At 51.9% G+C, this 16,940-nt stretch overlaps 1 protein-coding gene across 1 annotated transcript in view; it reads right to left on the bottom strand.

The window, feature by feature from the left end:
- Positions 1 to 116: 116 nt before the first annotated feature.
- The window catches only part of TFEB (transcription factor EB), a gene marked incomplete at its 3' end in the record, with an annotated part of 52,266 nt that continues 35,442 nt past the window's right edge, over positions 117 to 16,940 (bottom strand). The window contains exons 2-9 of the mRNA XM_008568932.1: positions 6,084 to 6,339; positions 5,755 to 6,009; positions 5,146 to 5,226; positions 3,204 to 3,324; positions 3,054 to 3,110; positions 2,258 to 2,333; positions 1,277 to 1,424; positions 117 to 263 (exon numbers count right to left, since the gene is read on the bottom strand). Coding sequence (XP_008567154.1) covers positions 117 to 263; positions 1,277 to 1,424; positions 2,258 to 2,333; positions 3,054 to 3,110; positions 3,204 to 3,324; positions 5,146 to 5,226; positions 5,755 to 6,009; positions 6,084 to 6,317 — 1,119 coding nt within the window. The remainder of the gene's footprint in view (positions 264 to 1,276; positions 1,425 to 2,257; positions 2,334 to 3,053; positions 3,111 to 3,203; positions 3,325 to 5,145; positions 5,227 to 5,754; positions 6,010 to 6,083; positions 6,340 to 16,940) is intronic.

The following is a 16,940-nucleotide window of genomic DNA, read 5'->3' as shown; positions in this document are numbered from 1 at the left end:
GAGCGGGCAGCTCGCCACTCCACTGAGAAAATCCCCAGGGTGAAAGGGAAGATTAAGTAGGACAGAGATTTCCCAACTGCTTGAAGGACTGGCCTTGGGAGTTCCCAGACTCCTACCCCCTCGGCCCCCAGCATCAGGGTCTCCCCTGGGCCCTCTTCGCTGGGCAGCTCCTGCTTCACCACCTGCTGGGCCAGCTCAGCCATGTTCATGCCAGACGGGGAGGTGGTAGGGAGACCATGCACTCGTGCCTGCATCTCCAGCTCCTGCAGAGGCAGACAGGAGGCTGGGGGCACACACCCATGGCCCCAGCTGCCAAGCCACCCCTTCCCAGACCCCCATCACAGAGCTTGCCTCTCCCCTTGTAGCACCTGAGACCACAACATGTCTCCACTGGAAGAAAGCATAGGGCGGCTCTAGAGTCTAGACCAGTGTCTTTTCAAACCACAAGTTGTAACTCATTCGTGGGTTGTGAAACCACACTAGTGAGTCTTGACCAGCTCTCTCTCCATGTTTTTTAAATTGAAATAGACTTGTCTTGGCTAGCCTGGCATAGAAATAAGCAGAATGCACTGCACCTATTAAGGATGAGTATTCTTTCATGAAACTTAGATTTTTCACTTTAAACGTGTCTGTGTGCACTGGATTTTAATGTAAATTGTATTACTTACCATGAGAAATAGAAACGTTTAAAAGCTGCAGTCCAGTCGGCCTTTGTATAGAGCACCACCTCAGATACAAAGAGGGTCAGAGGCCCTCAGTACAGTGCCAGGACTAGAACTTGCAGCTCCAGCTGGTAGGGCTGACTCTCCCAGCCCTTGTTCTTTAGTTTGCCCCGTGGTGATTCTTAGCACCATCCACCAGGTGGTCCCAGCTTTCTCCCTCCCAGGCACACTTCCCTGCCCCCTTGAAGTTAGGTGTAGAGTTTACTTGCATTGGCCAAACACATGTGAGCAGAAGTGACATGTGGCACCTTAAGGGTGACATATGGCTTTAAAAGCCAGCTCTAGATGTGCCTATCCATCAGCCTGGGTCTCAGAATGAAGGTCTCGCAGAACAGAACCCCCAGCTGATATTTGTTGTTAAAGGTGCTGGGGACTGTTGGTTACCAAAGTATACCATCTTGACTGATACTCCTTCCTCATTGGCATCATTCCTGTGTCTCCAATTTCAGAAGTATAAGCACCAGCCCTGGAGTCAGAAGCCCAGCCCTGGAGTCAGAAGCCAAAGCAGGGTCAGGGGTCAGAGGTACCCAAGCAGTCTGAGTTCAGGGCCAGACCTGGATGCGGAGCCAGAGCTGCTTGTTGGTTATCTCCAGGCGTCGAGAGTGGTTCTCAAGCTCCCTGGACTTCTGCAGGTCTTTCTGCATCCTCCGGATGTAATCAACAGAGGCCTTGAGGATGGTGCCCTTGTTCCAGCGCACGTCCCTGCAGTGGCAGGCCAGGTGAAGTCAGGGTGCATGCTCAGAGAGGGGCCAAGTCCTGTCACTGCTTTGGTTTCAGAGCCTATGTCGCCTGTCTCAGCCTTGCCCACCAACCCCAGACCTGGCCACCCCCTATTTGTGGAAGAGGCTGATCTCAGTCTGCATAGAACAGGCCCTCCCAGGTGACTTCTGTTGCCACCACCCACCTCACTTATCCCATGGAACCAAGCTATTGGAAACAGGGAGCAGCCTCCTTCCATTCCTTTCACCAAAACCCAAGCCTATCCTAGGTTCTTTTTTTTTTTTTTCCTTTTTGTCTTTTTTCGTGTCCGGCAACGGATCGCAACCCTCAGTGTCGCGCCCGTACCGGACCGGGACCGGCAACAGGATCACAACCCTCGGCGCTGCGCCCGCACCTCGCTCAGCCAGTGAGCGGGAACCGGTCTGTATGTGGGATCCCTCGGCGGGAGCGCCGCCACACTCCCAAGCGGCGCACTGTAGCAGTGCGCCACCGGGCCAGCCCTATCCTAGGTTCTTAACTACTATCCCTCTCTCCACCAGTCCAACGCCCTTGAGAAAACTTTCCCAGCAGGACTCCTCCTCCAGGAAGCCTCCCTTAACCCCAGCCTCACTTCTAGGACAGGAGCTCATCTGCCCTGAGTTTTCCTGATTTGGAAGAAGGAGAGATCTTCTTTTCTCAAACAGAAGATGAGCTCCTAGAAGGGATTCTCTTCCCATCACTTCCCCCTCATAACTGGCATGGGGCTGGGGGCAGATAGTACTCGTCAGCTGCCGCCCACTCCCAGGCCTCTCCCTCCCCACCAGAAACCTGCTTACAGGTCGTTGGCCTTGGGGATCAACATTCCCAACTCCTTGATGCGGTCATTGATGTTGAACCTCCGTCTCCTTTCAACTGAAATACAGATTCCAGAGGGAGCAATCAGAGGGACAGGGACCGCACATGTGGAGAGGCACCCAGCCAGGGAGGGGCACCGCAGGGGCAACCTACAGCTTAGACTTAGCCTTTATGGTAAGTAAGGGGTGACCAACAGACTGGGATTTCTGCAGGTGTCGGGGGGTGCCAGGGCGCAGGCCAGACACAATTAAGGGGCACCTCAAGGCCAAATTGGCCCTGGTCAGGTTGTTAGCACAGCAAAACCATCTGGGGTAGGACTCCTCCCCACTGCTCAGAAGCCCTTCAGTGGCCCCAGGTGCCACACCCTAAAGAGAACAATCTGATAAGAAAGCAATCTGATAAGTGGGGACTTCATGAATGTCCTTTCCCAGGAGCCCCTCTCCCACCTCCATAAAGAGGACTAGTGTGAGGAGGGTGATAACGGCCCGCAAGCTGATAAAGTGGGGACTTCATGAATGTCCCTTCCCAGGAGCCCCTCTCCCACCTCCATAAAGAGGACTAGTGTGAGGAGGGTGATAACGGCCTCACCCACCACCGAATGGCGAATGGCGCCACCATTGAGTCACACCAGTGGGAGGGTTTAAGGCAGATGCAAGGGAGTTGACTTTGGACAGGGAAGCCTTTCTAGAACGTGTGCAGCTCGGGGAGTGGCTTTGCAGCCAGCCCGAGGTGAGATCAGGGAAGAAGGAGGCAGGGAGGGGGCTGGGCAGGACTCACTGAGGTTGTGATTGTCTTTCTTCTGCCGCTCCTTGGCCAGGGCCCGGCTCTCAGCATCTGGAAACCAGGGGAGGAGAGAGGAGCTGAGGGGAGGGAGCACAGCAGAGGGGTGGCAGGGGGTCCAGGGGCGCAGGGAGAGGGAGGCAGTACCTGTGAGCTCTCGCTTCTGGGTCAGGTCCGCAGGGCAGGAGCTACTGGTGACGCCCACCAGGGAGGCTGTGACCTGGGGGTCACTGCTGTACACGTTCAGGTGGCTGCTGGACAGGGGTAGCTGTGGGGTGAGGCAGGGAGGGGGACCTGGTGAGCAGCCCCCTCTCCTTGGGGAGCCCCCTTCGGAGACCATTGTCCCAGGAACAGCCATTCCTAGGGACACCAGGGGCATCAGAGTTCACCCCGGGCCCTTCACTCAGCAATTCAACCTGAAAGTCTGCAGAGTCCAGAGCCAAACAAGATGCAACCCCTGTCCTCAAGGAGCAGCCAGCCTAGAGTGACTGAGAGTGACCAAACCAGTTAAGGGATAGGATTAGGCCCTAGGCATTATTTAGCCCTAGGGAGGGGCACCTAATCAATTCTGGAGTTTCTGGGAGGTTTCCTGGAGGGCGTGCAACTCAAGGAGTCCTGAGCAGACATGTGAGGAAAGGCTCTACTGGCAGGGGGTACACAAGCAAAGGCAAGGCTGGCCAGAGTGCAGCCATTTCAAGATGCTCGAGCAGCAGGAGTGTGATGGGGACAGGGACAGGACACACGGCTGGATCATGGAGTGCTATGTTTGACCCACAGAGACACTGGGATTTTGGAATGGGCAGCCAGTGGAGGTTTAAGCAGGGGTCTGACAGGGACAGATTTGAGCTTTGGAAACCTCCTGCCACAGAAACACACAGAGCAAATCACAGGCCCAGACACCTCACAGTGTACACAGGAACTACTAAAGGTACCAGACGCTGGCACCCACCCTCCCCCACCGCCTCAGCCCTCACTGCCCCGGCTAGCTGGAGGTTTGGACCCAACCAGTCCCAGCCAGCTACTGTGAAGCCACTCAGCAATGTCACCAGGGCAATGACATTCACTCCTTGACTCCCCACCGCAGGAATTGGGGACTTTCCCTTGGTGGTATGGGCTACGGCCAGTATCAGGGTAACAGGCTCAGGCCCAAGGAGCAGGAATAAGCAGTTGAGGATCAGGACCTCCAAAAAAGGAGGGGGGCACCAGCAATTCCCCCTTCTCAGTGTGAACACTTGTCACCCTTCCATAGAGCTTGCTGGGCCAGTATCAGGGTAACAGGCTCAGGCCCAAGGAGCAGGAATAAGCAGTTGAGGATCAGGACCTCCAAAAAAGGAGGGGGCACCAGCAATTCCCCCTTCTCAGTGTGAACACTTGTCACCCTTCCATAGAGCTTGCTCTCCATTTCTTGTTTCATCTAATCTTCCCACAATCCTGTGGGTAGATGGCATCACCCCAATTTTGCAGCTGAGAAAACTGGGGGTCAGAATGGTGGAGAGACTTCCCAAGGTCACAACACAAGCCAGAAGCCAGGCCTCTTGATCCCAAGCCCAGATCCTTCCCACCTGCCACTTCACCTCTGCCCAGGAGACCCAGAGAGTGGTCGTGCTGCCAGAAGCTGCCAGAGGGAGGGGTCCTGTGGTGGGGACCCCTTGAAAGGCCAGCCCCATGGAGTGAGGGACACAGGCCTGTGCCCACTGGGCTTGGTAGAGGATTGGAACCCCAGATCCCCAAAGGAACTCAGCAGCTCCAGGCCTTCCTGTGGACTCACTGCTCCCCTCCCATGCTGTCCCAGCCTGCTCTGCACCCCTCCCCTCCTCCCAGGAAGCCTTCCCGACTGCCCCAGCCATCCCTCTCCCCTCTGAGGCCATATCATGCACACAGGCTGAGGCATATCCTTCTTGATTCATAATTCTGCTTGTTCCTGGGCCCTCATCACATTTTCTGATGGAGGCAACTCTTGTTTCTACAGAAAGATGCCAGCTCTGCCTGGTGAGGCCCTGGCTCTGGCTCTCTCCAGGCTCAGAGCTAGTGTGGGTCTTCTGCCACCTCAAACACACTTACACACCCATCCCACCCTGACCAGGAGTACCGTGTTGGGCATCTGCATTTCAGGATTGATGTAGCCCAGGACATCGTCCAGACGCATAATGTTGTCAATGACATCATCCAACTGGAAGAGAGAAAAGTCCATCTGGGGACGGCCCATGGGGGCAAAGGGGCACTGGGGCAGCCACTGATATGGAGGGACCTTGGGACCCACCTCACCCAACCCGCTCATTTAGGGGAGGAGGAAACAAGCCCAGAGAAGGGATGAGCTATCTGGGTCCCACAAGCCCCAAGGCTGGGCCTGGGCTCTTCCCAAGGAGCCTACCTGCCCTGTTATGGCTTTGCGGGTATGTTGGGCTTTCCCGTATGAGTCCTCTGTTTCTCCCTAGCAGAGCTTTCAAAAGTAGGGATGGTGTTTCACCTGTGAGACTGGGGCTCCCTGAGGACAGGGCTGTGTCTCCCTGAGACTGGGGCCCCCTGAGGATGGGGCTGTGTCTCCCATCAGACTGGGGCTCCCTGAGGACAGAGCTGTGTCTCCCCTCACCCTGGGGCTCCCTGAAAGCAGCACTCCTGCCTCAGCCATTGGACTGGGAGTCTCAGGAGCACAGCACCAGGCAGAGGAGGCAGCAGCGTGGGTCAGCCCCTCACTCACCTCCCTCTCGGGGTTAGAGCCGATGTGCAGCATGGCCATGGGGCTGTTGGGGGCACTGTTACCAGTGGAGGAGGACAGCATATGTCCGGCCCGGACCCCTGGGGAGGCGGCTGGTGGCGGTTTCGGGGAGCCCTGGGCAGGGCTGATGTGGGCGGCGAACTTGTTCCCGTAGGTCTCGGACAGGTACTCCCGCACCTTCTGGTGCTGGGACTGCTGCAGGTGGTAGGAGGTGGGATTCTCCAGGTAGGACTGCACCTGGCAGGGGAGAAGGCAAGGGTTCCAGGGGGTGCTGAGACCAGTGGTGGGGGGGCAGGCTGGAGCAGGCCTACCTTCAGCACCTCCCCAGGCACAGGTGGCGGTGACTGGAAGTGGACAGGGGTGTTGATGGCAGGGGTGGGCGGCCCCCCCAGCTGCTGTTGCTGCTGCTGCTGCTGCTGCTGCTGCTGCTGCTGCTGCTGCTGCATGTAATGCATGACGGCCTGCTGCTGCATGCGTTCCCGCTGCTCCTCCTGCTGCGCCTGCTCCCGCATGAGCTGCATGCGCAGCCCGATGCGCGATGCCATGGCGGCTGCTGGCGCTGCCTCCCTGTGGACAACGGGGGCAGGTCTGTGAGGCCCTTTCCTCCACAAAGCACTGGGGCTTGGGGAGGGGCCAGGGCAAGTGGGATGGCACCCACAGTGCAGGAGAAGACACTGAGCCCCGAGAAGGGAAAGGATTTGCCCAAAGTCACTGAGCAAGCTGGTGACAGAGCTAAGACGTGCATCCCAGCTTCCCCATTCCTGGACCAGAACTGCAGATTCTCTCTTCACTTTCTGCAGTTGGTCAGCCCCCAAAACTCAGAGTCAAGCCTAACTCCCCTGTGTCTCAGGCCCACATCCTGATCCTATTAGATCCAACCTCAGATACACGCCCCTTTGCTACCACCTCCGCTGCCACTAATGTAGGCCCAGCCTGCACCATGTCTTATCTGGATTCCTGAAGGCACCTCCTAGTGTTCAGACTCCCTCCTTCTGTCTTGCCCCGCAACATTCTTGTGACTCAGTAATTAGATGGACCCTACTGAGACCTAAGTCAGATCCTGTCCGTCCCCCTGCTCAGAACTCTCAGAAGCGGCCACTTCATTCAGAATAAAATCCAAAGTCCTCACCATGGCCTAAGAGGCCCTCTATGATCTGCTCCCACCTCGTGTTCCCCTCTGACCCCATCTCTTCCTTTTGTCCCCCTTGTTCCATCTGCTCCAGCCACACTCACCAGTCCCTGCAGTCCCTCAAACACCCCAGGCCTCCTCCTGCCTCAGGGCCTTTGCTCTTGCTGCTCCCTCTACCTAGAATGCTCTTTTCCCTGACACTGTCATGGCTCCTTCACCTCCTCCAAGGCTCAAATATCACCTTCTAGAGACCTTCCAAAACCAACCTATTAAAATTGCAAAACCCCTACCCACCACGCACATTCCCTACGCCCCTTCCCTCCTATTTTTCTCCATATCACTTACTGCCACCTTAAATACTATGCATTTTTGCTTATTTATTTTATTCACTGTCTGTCTTTTTCTTGCTAGGAATGCAAACTCCCCAAAGGCAGGATTTCTTTCTGTCTTGTTCACTGCTGTACCTTTAGCCTCTAGCCCAGAGCCAGGGACCTGGTGGAAGCTGCATGAACGTGTGAAGGGAATGAGTACTACTTATGAACCAGGCACTGGGGATACAACTNTCTTATCTGGATTCCTGAAGGCACCTCCTAGTGTTCAGACTCCCTCCTTCTGTCTTGCCCCGCAACATTCTTGTGACTCAGTAATTAGATGGACCCTACTGAGACCTAAGTCAGATCCTGTCCGTCCCCCTGCTCAGAACTCTCAGAAGCGGCCACTTCATTCAGAATAAAATCCAAAGTCCTCACCATGGCCTAAGAGGCCCTCTATGATCTGACAACATTCTTGTGACTCAGTAATTAGATGGACCCTACTGAGACCTAAGTCAGATCCTGTCCGTCCCCCTGCTCAGAACTCTCCGAAGCGCCCACTTCATTCAGAATAAAATCCAAAGTCCTCACCATGGCCTAAGAGGCCCTCTATGATCTGCTCCCACCTCGTGTTCCCCTCTGACCCCATCTCTTCCTTTTGTCCCCCTTGTTCCATCTGCTCCAGCCACACTCACCAGTCCCTGCAGTCCCTCAAACACCCCAGGCCTCCTCCTGCCTCAGGGCCTTTGCTCTTGCTGCTCCCTCTACCTAGAATGCTCTTTTCCCTGACACTGTCATGGCTCCTTCACCTCCTCCAAGGCTCAAATATCACCTTCTAGAGACCTTCCAAAACCAACCTATTAAAATTGCAAAACCCCTACCCACCACGCACATTCCCTACGCCCCTTCCCTCCTATTTTTCTCCATATCACTTACTGCCACCTTAAATACTATGCATTTTTGCTTATTTATTTTATTCACTGTCTGTCTTTTTCTTGCTAGGAATGCAAACTCCCCAAAGGCAGGATTTCTTTCTGTCTTGTTCACTGCTGTACCTTTAGCCTCTAGCCCAGAGCCAGGGACCTGGTGGAAGCTGCATGAACGTGTGAAGGGAATGAGTACTACTTATGAACCAGGCACTGGGGATACAACTGTAGTCCCTGAATTCACGGAGTCTGCATTCTAATCAATGAGAAAGGCAAGTCCACAGACAATTATAACCTTGTGCAGGGTGGGCCACCTCAGGGTGCAGAGAGGACTTTCCACTACCCAGCACATCAGCCCTGATCTTCTATGGGTCCCAGTGGGACAGGTGTTGACTTAGGCCCCCAGGCCTAGTCTGGAAGGTTGAAGACAGGACAGAATGAGTCCTGCAGCTGGGCCCACTCTGTCCTTAGCTCACTGAATGACCCTGGGCAAGTCCCTTCTCCATCTCCCCATGAACAAAATGAAAAGATTGGACCCCGTGATTTCTAAGGTCCCTCCCAGCTGGATGGGCTGAGATTCTCAGAGGTGCAAGGCCCCTGGGGTGCTCCAGACTCCCCGAGGGTCCTGGCAGGGGCTGGAGGGTCCTCATCTTTGGGATATTGAAAGAGGCAGTATGACTTTGTGGTTGAATAAGGGTTTTCAACTAGGGCAGATGTGGGCTTGAATCCCAGTTCTGCCACTTCTTTGCTGTGTGACCTTGGGCAAGTCACTTAACTTCCCTGAGCCTGTTCCCTGATCTCTAAGCAGTTTCTACTTCAGAAGACTGGTGAGAGCGTTAAATGAAAACAATGTGTCTGGCACAGTGCATAGCACCCGGTGGGGCTGAGCAGTGAGACATGGATAAGCACAAGACTTCCAGGGTGAGCTGACCAATGTGAGCCAGAGGTCAGAGCTGTGCCCCAAGGTCCTAAGAATCAGCCCCAGACCTCTGGGGGTAGCAAAGAAAAGTAGCACAAGCTGATATGTTCTGGCTAATGCCAGGTAACACGCTAAGTCAGCATTAGTGGAAAGTACTGGCAAATATTCAGTGAAAATCACCAGATCATAGAAATGATAATAACTAGCATTTATTTGAGAATTTACTGTGTCAGGCACTATTCTAAGCACTTTCACCTCAAAGAGCCCTGTGAGGTGGTTTTAGTTATTACTATCCTTTTATAGATCAGGAGAGACAGACGCACAGGGAGGTTAAGTGTCTTGCAGCGGGGACAGAGCTGGGATCTGATCCCAGGCAGTCTGGCCCCTGAGCCCATGCTGGGGAGGGGAGAGTCTTCATACAGAGCCCAGAAGGAGCTCATTCGAGGTTGCAGGGCTGGTTGATCCAGGGCCAGGAATGGAGTCCAAGCCATCTGACCCCCAACCAGGGCTCCTTCCACCACTCTGAGTGACTTCCCTATAAAGTGGGAAGGGGCTGCCTCAGCCTCAGGGGTCTCTCTGCCCAGCTCCCAAGAGGGCAGTCCTCAGGAAGAAAGGAGCAGAGGTGCCACTCACCACCTCATCCGTCCTGCAGCAGAGGCATAGCCACAGCCTCCACTCATGCCTCCGCCTCCCCCTTCTCCGTACTCCCACAGAGGGGTGTCCCCGTCTTTGCACCCCACTGACTACCACACGCACTAGCCCAGCCTACTTCCTCGCAGCTGCACACCCATCCACACAGCACTGGACAGGCCCCCCCACACACACACACCCAGAGACAATCTGACTTCAGTTGGTCCTGGTGCAGGGGGTGGGGGCCACCGGACCTGGCAGTACCAGCCGGCACGGCGAGGGCTGGGGGAGAACGAGCCCCTTGTTTCTCTGACAGAGGGCTGGGCGTCTGGCCTGGCCTAGACTGGAGCAGGCTTTGTCATCAGGAGAACTTGTGCTAAGCCCTGCTTAGCCTCCCACTGGCTGGGCCAGCCTCAGTTCCCTCATCTATAAAATGGACACAAGAATCCCTGCCCCACTGGAATCTGTGAGCCTCCTGGAGGAGGGTGTCGAGAACTGTGAACTGCGAGGAGTCTGCATCAGAGACTGTTGGTAGCCTTAGCTTGTCCCTGGTCCCCTGACAGAGTGAGGCTTGCCCCCTCCGTGCTCCCTCTTTGTCAGAGCACACACCCTCACAGCACTGCTTCTTCTAGCCAAGTTCCAGCCTCCTCCCACTGCCCTGGCTCCCAGCCTGGGTTGCTGTGAGTGTGGTCTGGGTAGGATGGGTGTGGGGCTAGGGGAGGATCTTTGGGGGATTCTAGGGCAGATGGGTCCAGGAAAGAACCCAGACACGCCAATCCCCCCACCCTCAGCTCCCAACTCTCAAAGCCTGAGGGGCCACTCACAGCCTCCCCCGGCACAGAGTATAGCCAGGAAGAACTGAGAGGAGGGACATGGGAGAACCAAAATGCCCCAGGGCACCACCCCACCACCTGCACCTCCTGGAGGTGCCCACTGTGCACACATTCAGTAATACTGGGGTCTGGAGCACCTACTTCTGCAGACAACAGGCACAGGGTGTTTCCCTGGAGAACCTTCTCCTCTGCCCCCCTCCCAGGTAACATCCTCTTCCTGAGGGGAGGAGGTCTGACACCCCAGAGAATTCCTGCCCCTCCTCAGTTGCATGGACACCCCCATCCGCACCCTCAGGACCCACCAGCTGCCTCCCGCTGCTGCTCACCCAGAACCTCTCAGCTGACTCTGCCTCAGCCTGAAGCTGAGCGTGGGTTCCAGCTTAGCCAAATGAGCTTCACAGCCCAGCAGACTCACTGTCCGTCCTGGCTGGAAGACTCTGGAAAACCACTTAACTTCTCTGCACCTCCCTTTCCTCCTCTGTAAAATGAAGCCTATAATGGTACCTGCCTCATGGGGCTGTTGTGGGGATTCAAGGAGACACAGTTAGTGTGTGGAATTTCCCTTCCCAGGCCCTTAGGTATTCAATAACTGGGGGTCCTGGTCTCCTCTGGTCAGGGCCAGAGCTGGTTTCATCCAGCCTGTTATTGGCCCCCCTCCCCCACCATGTGGAATTTCCCTTCCCAGGCCCTTAGGTATTCAATAACTGGGGGTCCTGTTCTCCTCTGGTCAGGGCCAGAGCTGGTTTCATCCAGCCTGTTATTGGCCCCCCTCCCCCACCTCAGTCATTTACACCTTAGTATGAACCAGTTCTTACACCTTAGTAAGAACCTTTCCTGAGGGAAGATGTGGACAGAGGGAGGAGAGAGACAGGGAGAAATCACTAAACTCCATGAGGAAGAGGCAAGGAGAAAGTGGACCCCAGAACAGAAAAGTCTCAGATATAAGAAAGAAGGTACTGTATCAAAGATATAGCTTTGAGTGGAAGAAGCAAACTGCAGAATAAAACGTACAGCCCGAGCCCATTTAGGTAGTAAAGGGGTATATGTGTAAGAAAGATTAGAAGGATTGTAATACTGATAGCTAAAGTTTACTGAATGTTTGCCATGGGTCAGGACTGGTCAACATGCTTTTCAAATATTAATTCCTTTGACTTTCACAACCACCATATGAAGTGAGTTCTCATTTTCCAGGGAGGAAATAAAGGCACAGAGAGGTGAAGTAACTTGCCCAAGGTTACATAGCTGATAAGTAACAGAACAGAGATTTGATCCAGGCAGCCTGGCTCACAGCTCCCACTCTCTAACTACTATTCTGGGTGCCCCCAGACCCCCAAACTGTTCAGAGTGGTTACCAGTGTGGAGAGGTTTTCATAGTTTCTCATTCCACGTATGAAGCCCTTAACTCTTATGACGTGAGTATGTGCTACTTGTGTGATTCCTTTAATACAGGGGAAAAGAAGTAGGGCAGACTCCAGGGGTTTGTGAGGGACCCAACCTGCCTCCAATCATGTCCAAAGGTGGGTCACCAAGGGAAAGATGCTGATGTGGTCTCAACTGCCCTGGGGATTTTTCTGCCTTTCAGGTGATCCTTTAAAAATGGGAGCAGGGGGCTGGCCCGTGGCTCACTTGGGAGAGTGCGGTGCTGATAACGCCAACGCCCCGGGTTTGGATCCCTATATAGGGATGGCCAGTTAGTTCACTTGGGAGAGCATGGTGCTGACAACACCAAGTCAAGGGTTAAGATCCCCTTACCAGTCATCTTTTAGAAAAATAAATAAATAAATAAATAAATAAATAAATAAATAAATAAATAAATAAAATAATAAAAATGGGAGCAGGAAACTGAAAACACATATACCCCATGACCCAGCGACTCTACTCCTACATATATACCCAAAAGAAAATCCATGCATTTGCCAAAGGACATATATGAGACTACTTCAAAAAGTTCATGGAAAAATAGAATTAAAAAATAATACAGATCTTTCCATGAATTTTTTGAAGGACCCTCATATAGGAACCCCAAACTGGAAACCACCCAAACGTCCATCAAAGAAAAATGGATAAAGAAGCTGTGGTGCGTCCATACAACAGAGTGCCACTCAGCAACGAGAGCCAACGAGCTACTGTCACACGCAACACAGATGACTCACACAGACATAACACTGAACAAAAGAAGCCAGACACAGAAATGCATAAGCGTGATCGACGTACATATATTAAGTGCAAAATAAATAAATAAATAAATAAATAAATAAATAAATAAATAAAAATGGGAGCAGGAAACTGAAAACACATATACCCCATGACCCAGCGACTCTACTCCTACATATATACCCAAAAGAAAATCCATGCATTTGCCAAAGGACATATATGAGACTACTTCAAAAAGTTCATGGAAAAATAGAATTAAAAAATAATACAGATCTTTCCATGAATTTTTTGAAGGACCCTCATATAGGAACCCCAAACTGGAAACCACCCAAACGTCCATCAAAGAAAAATGGATAAAGAAGCTGTGGTGCGTCCATACAACAGAGTGCCACTCAGCAACGAGAGCCAACGAGCTACTGTCACACGCAACACAGATGACTCACACAGACATAACACTGAACAAAAGAAGCCAGACACAGAAATGCATAAGCGTGATCGACGTACATATATTAAGTGCAAAAATAGTCTAGACGAATCTGCTGTGTTAGAAGTCAGGATCCTAATCAAGCCTGGGGAAGTGCCTGGGAGGGGCCACAGGACAGCTTGGTGGGTGGGGGACTAGGAATGTTCTGTAATTTGTTGCGGGTGTTGGTGACATGAGAGTGTCTTATTTATGATCACTCATTCAGCTGCTCACTTAGTTTGTATTTTTCTGTATGTGTGTTATTCTTTCACAAAAAAAAAAATCACACAGGGCCGGCCAGTTAGCTCACTTACTTGGAGCATGGTGCTGATAACACCAAGGTCAAGGGTTCAGATCCCCATACAGGCCAGCCGCCAAAAAGAAAGAAAAATCACAGAAGAATAAGGGCAGACCTTAAATAGTTTAAAAGAAGGGTTAAGCAAATTACCTTCACCAATACTCCTCCTCCTCCAAGTGCTTTAAAATGCCTTTGGTACCAGGCACCTTCAACACAACTGCCAGAGCGTAGCTGGTACAACCTTTCTGGAAAAGCAATTTGGCAATATGTGTCAAAGACTTAAAAAATATTCACTAGCCTGAGGAAGTAATCCTAAATTCAGAAAAGGCTCTTACGCATAAAGATGCACTTCACATTATATAGAGAAAAATGAAAAATAATCTCAATGTCCAGCAATAATATAGTTCAGCAAATCATGGTGTGTCCCTCCTGATGGAATGTTTACAATGAATAACATGGGGATATGTCAAGTGACAAAAAGTAAGTTGTGCTTAAATCACTTATCAACTCCAAGAGTTTTTTTGTAGAGGCTTTAGGCTGTTCAAAATATAGGATCATGTTATCTGCAAACAGGGACAGTTTGACTTCATCTTTTCCAATCTGGATGCCCTTTATTTCCTTCTCTTCTCTGATTGCTCTGGCTAGTACTTCCAACACTATGTTGAATAGGAGTGGTGAGAGTGGGCAACCTTGTCTAGTTACTGTTCATAAAGGAAAAGCTTTCAGCTTTTCCCCACTCAGGATGATATTGGCAGTGGGTTTATCATATNTGGGAGGAAAAATTTTACTGACTTCTCTGGATGATGCAATCATGAGTGTTTTGTGTGGTTTCTAAAAAAATCTTTAAGCATGTTGTTCTTTTTCTGTAATGAACATGTATATCTTTCTAATCAGGAAAAATATTTCAAGCTAACAGCTAATGCTATGGAGAGTCCTTACTGTGTTTGAACATGTACTATTCGAAGGACCTTATTTAATTATCACAGTTACTTCATGGCATGAGAATCATTACTATTCCTGCTCTACAGATGAGAAAACACAGGCAAAGAAAGGCTGTCATGTGCTAAAGGCTGCAGAGCTAATGAGTGGCAAGGCTGGACCCTGGCAGTCTGGCTACCACTATAACCCTGGGACTGGGAATTTGGCCTCGGCCTATACCTGGGGTCAGGGTTGACACATTTTATTTTAGGGATGCCCACTAAAGAAGTCCCCCTGCAATCTAAGGGTTTCAGCAGCTGATCCCTTTCAACCAGCCCAGGGGCCAGAGGGTGCCCAGGACAATGGAAGGGTCTGCAATCCTCAAGCACAGGCAGAAAAAACTCTACCCTTCCTCAAAGGGCAGAGATAATTTCCTGTATTCCCAGAAAAACACATGTCTGGTGGCTGAAACAACAAAGTGTTTGAGCCCAGCAGCTGGGATGCCTGTTTAAGCCATTTACTATGTTCTGTGGCTCTATGGTCGGAAGAAGTTTTCATCTGATCCAGCCTATTACAAACTACCAGTTGTGCGAGAGCTGCCCTATCAGTCCTGGGAAAATAAACCGACCACTAAAGGAAAGCCTCCTGAACAGGTGCTAAGACTTCCAAAGGCAGGACCTCATGACCTGCTGGGAACCTTTCAGCCTTGGGAAGGGAAGAGAGGGAAACCTTTAGGATTTGAGGTTTGTTTTGTCTTTTCTTGAGCCCCCTTTGGCAGAAGAGGTAGCAGAGGGAGGCCTGACGAACGAGGAAACAGAACAAGAACATTCACATGATCCCCATGCCTTAGAACAAGGCCATTCCAAATCACCCAGGCAGACATGGGGTCCTGCAGGGCCTGGTAGATGGGGGCAGGGGGGAACCCAACAGAGCTAGGAGTGGGCAAGTATCACGGACTCCCAGGAGCCAGCAGTCCTGTCCACAAGAATGCCTGAATTCAAGTCCCAACCTTGGGAATGACTCAATATGTGGGCCAGGCCTTAGTCTCCCATCAGTCAAGAGGGGCTCGCCAGCTGGGTCCAACTCTCCCACAGAGATGTTGTGCCCTAAGTAGAGATGCTGGGTGTGAAGGCCCTCTTCAAGGGTGAAAATGTGGGCAGAGGGAAGGTGTCACCATTACGGTCTCTGTTTATTGTCGTTCTGTCCAGGCCTACTGGGGGCATCTCTGCACAAGTCCCCTCTTTCCGCTCCTCTTAAGATCCTTTGGGGAAAAGGGTCCCATCCATTCCCCCATCCATTCACACATACCACCCTTCTGAAGGCTCCAGGCTGAGGCAGAGCAGCCTCGTGGTCACCTCAGCCTCTGTCTCTCCTTACTGGACAGGGGCAGAAAGGCCTTCCAGCTTTTCCCATTAACAGGCACCCTCTTTGCTTCCTCTACAAAAGCCTTGGGTTTTTAAAGATTTTCTTCTCTAAAGCTTGTACAGTATATCATGTAATTTACTGCAGTGGGTCTGGGAGAGGCAGGTGACAGATAATAATTCCCACCTTTTTGGGTTCTAAAGAGACGATGAACAGGCAGAGTACTTAGCACAGTGCCCACACATTGGAGCTACATAATAACGTAGATTATTATCATATTATCTTGCCCAGTGGTTTCCTAAAGGTTATGAAGGGTAACAGTAGGTCCTCCAGATACTCCCACACTGGAAAAATAGCAAACCAGAGTCACCTGGTAAGTATGCACTGTTTGATTGGAAGGCCCTTTGTACTAAAAACAGAAATGAGGTAAGTGGTACATGCTTTTAATATTTTTAATTCATTGTTTTGTTTTGTTTTGTTTTCCTTTTTGTTGAGGTGTTATTTATCCCAACAAAATGCATAGATCTGACATGTATAACTTGATGGATTTCACAGGTGTAGACGCCTCTGTAATCACCATCTAGATCAAGATGGAGAACTCTGCCCCAGAGGGAGCCTCCAGTTGGCCTCCATCACCACAGCAGAGTGTCACATAGCACATAAAGGCTGTCTCTGCAGGATGTGGTCCTCTGTATCTTTCATGCAACATAATCACTCTGCCAAGAGAGAGCACTTAGCACTGGCTGACCAAACTCCTGTTTGTGATGCATAAAAATTAGGAAACAAATAGTGAATTGCATGAAAAAGCCAAGCATCCAAAAGAAGGACCTGCACAATGCCCATTGGTGGCAGCAGAAGCCAGGGGGAGGAGGCAGTCACGGGTTTGTTTTTAAATCTCCAGCAGGAGGTGGGGAAGAGGGAAAGGAAGGGGATGGGAGGGGAAGGACAGCCACATGAGCTCCTGGCCCACTTAGTGGCCTCCAGTCCCCACAACTAAGGCCCATTAGCCCCAAGTCCCAGCTCACATCCCACAGGAAAGGGTGGGAGCTGGTGCCTCTCGGCTGGCCAGCCTGTTGGCCCGGGGCACCGGAGAGAGCAGCTTCAAAGGCAATCCCAGACCAGAGAGGCGCCCGTTCTGTCCCACAGGGACCAGCCGGACTGTGGCATGAGGCCTGCCCCAGGAGGGCTGCCCTTGGTGTGACAGGAGAGGGGGCATGCAGCTGAG

The sequence above is a fragment of the Galeopterus variegatus genome, unplaced genomic scaffold, assembly GCF_000696425.1.
Source record: "Galeopterus variegatus unplaced genomic scaffold, G_variegatus-3.0.2 Scaffold452, whole genome shotgun sequence".
Lineage (NCBI taxonomy): Eukaryota > Metazoa > Chordata > Mammalia > Dermoptera > Cynocephalidae > Galeopterus > Galeopterus variegatus.
Note: the sequence above shows the minus strand (reverse complement) of the source record. Positions and strands in the feature narration are given on the sequence as shown.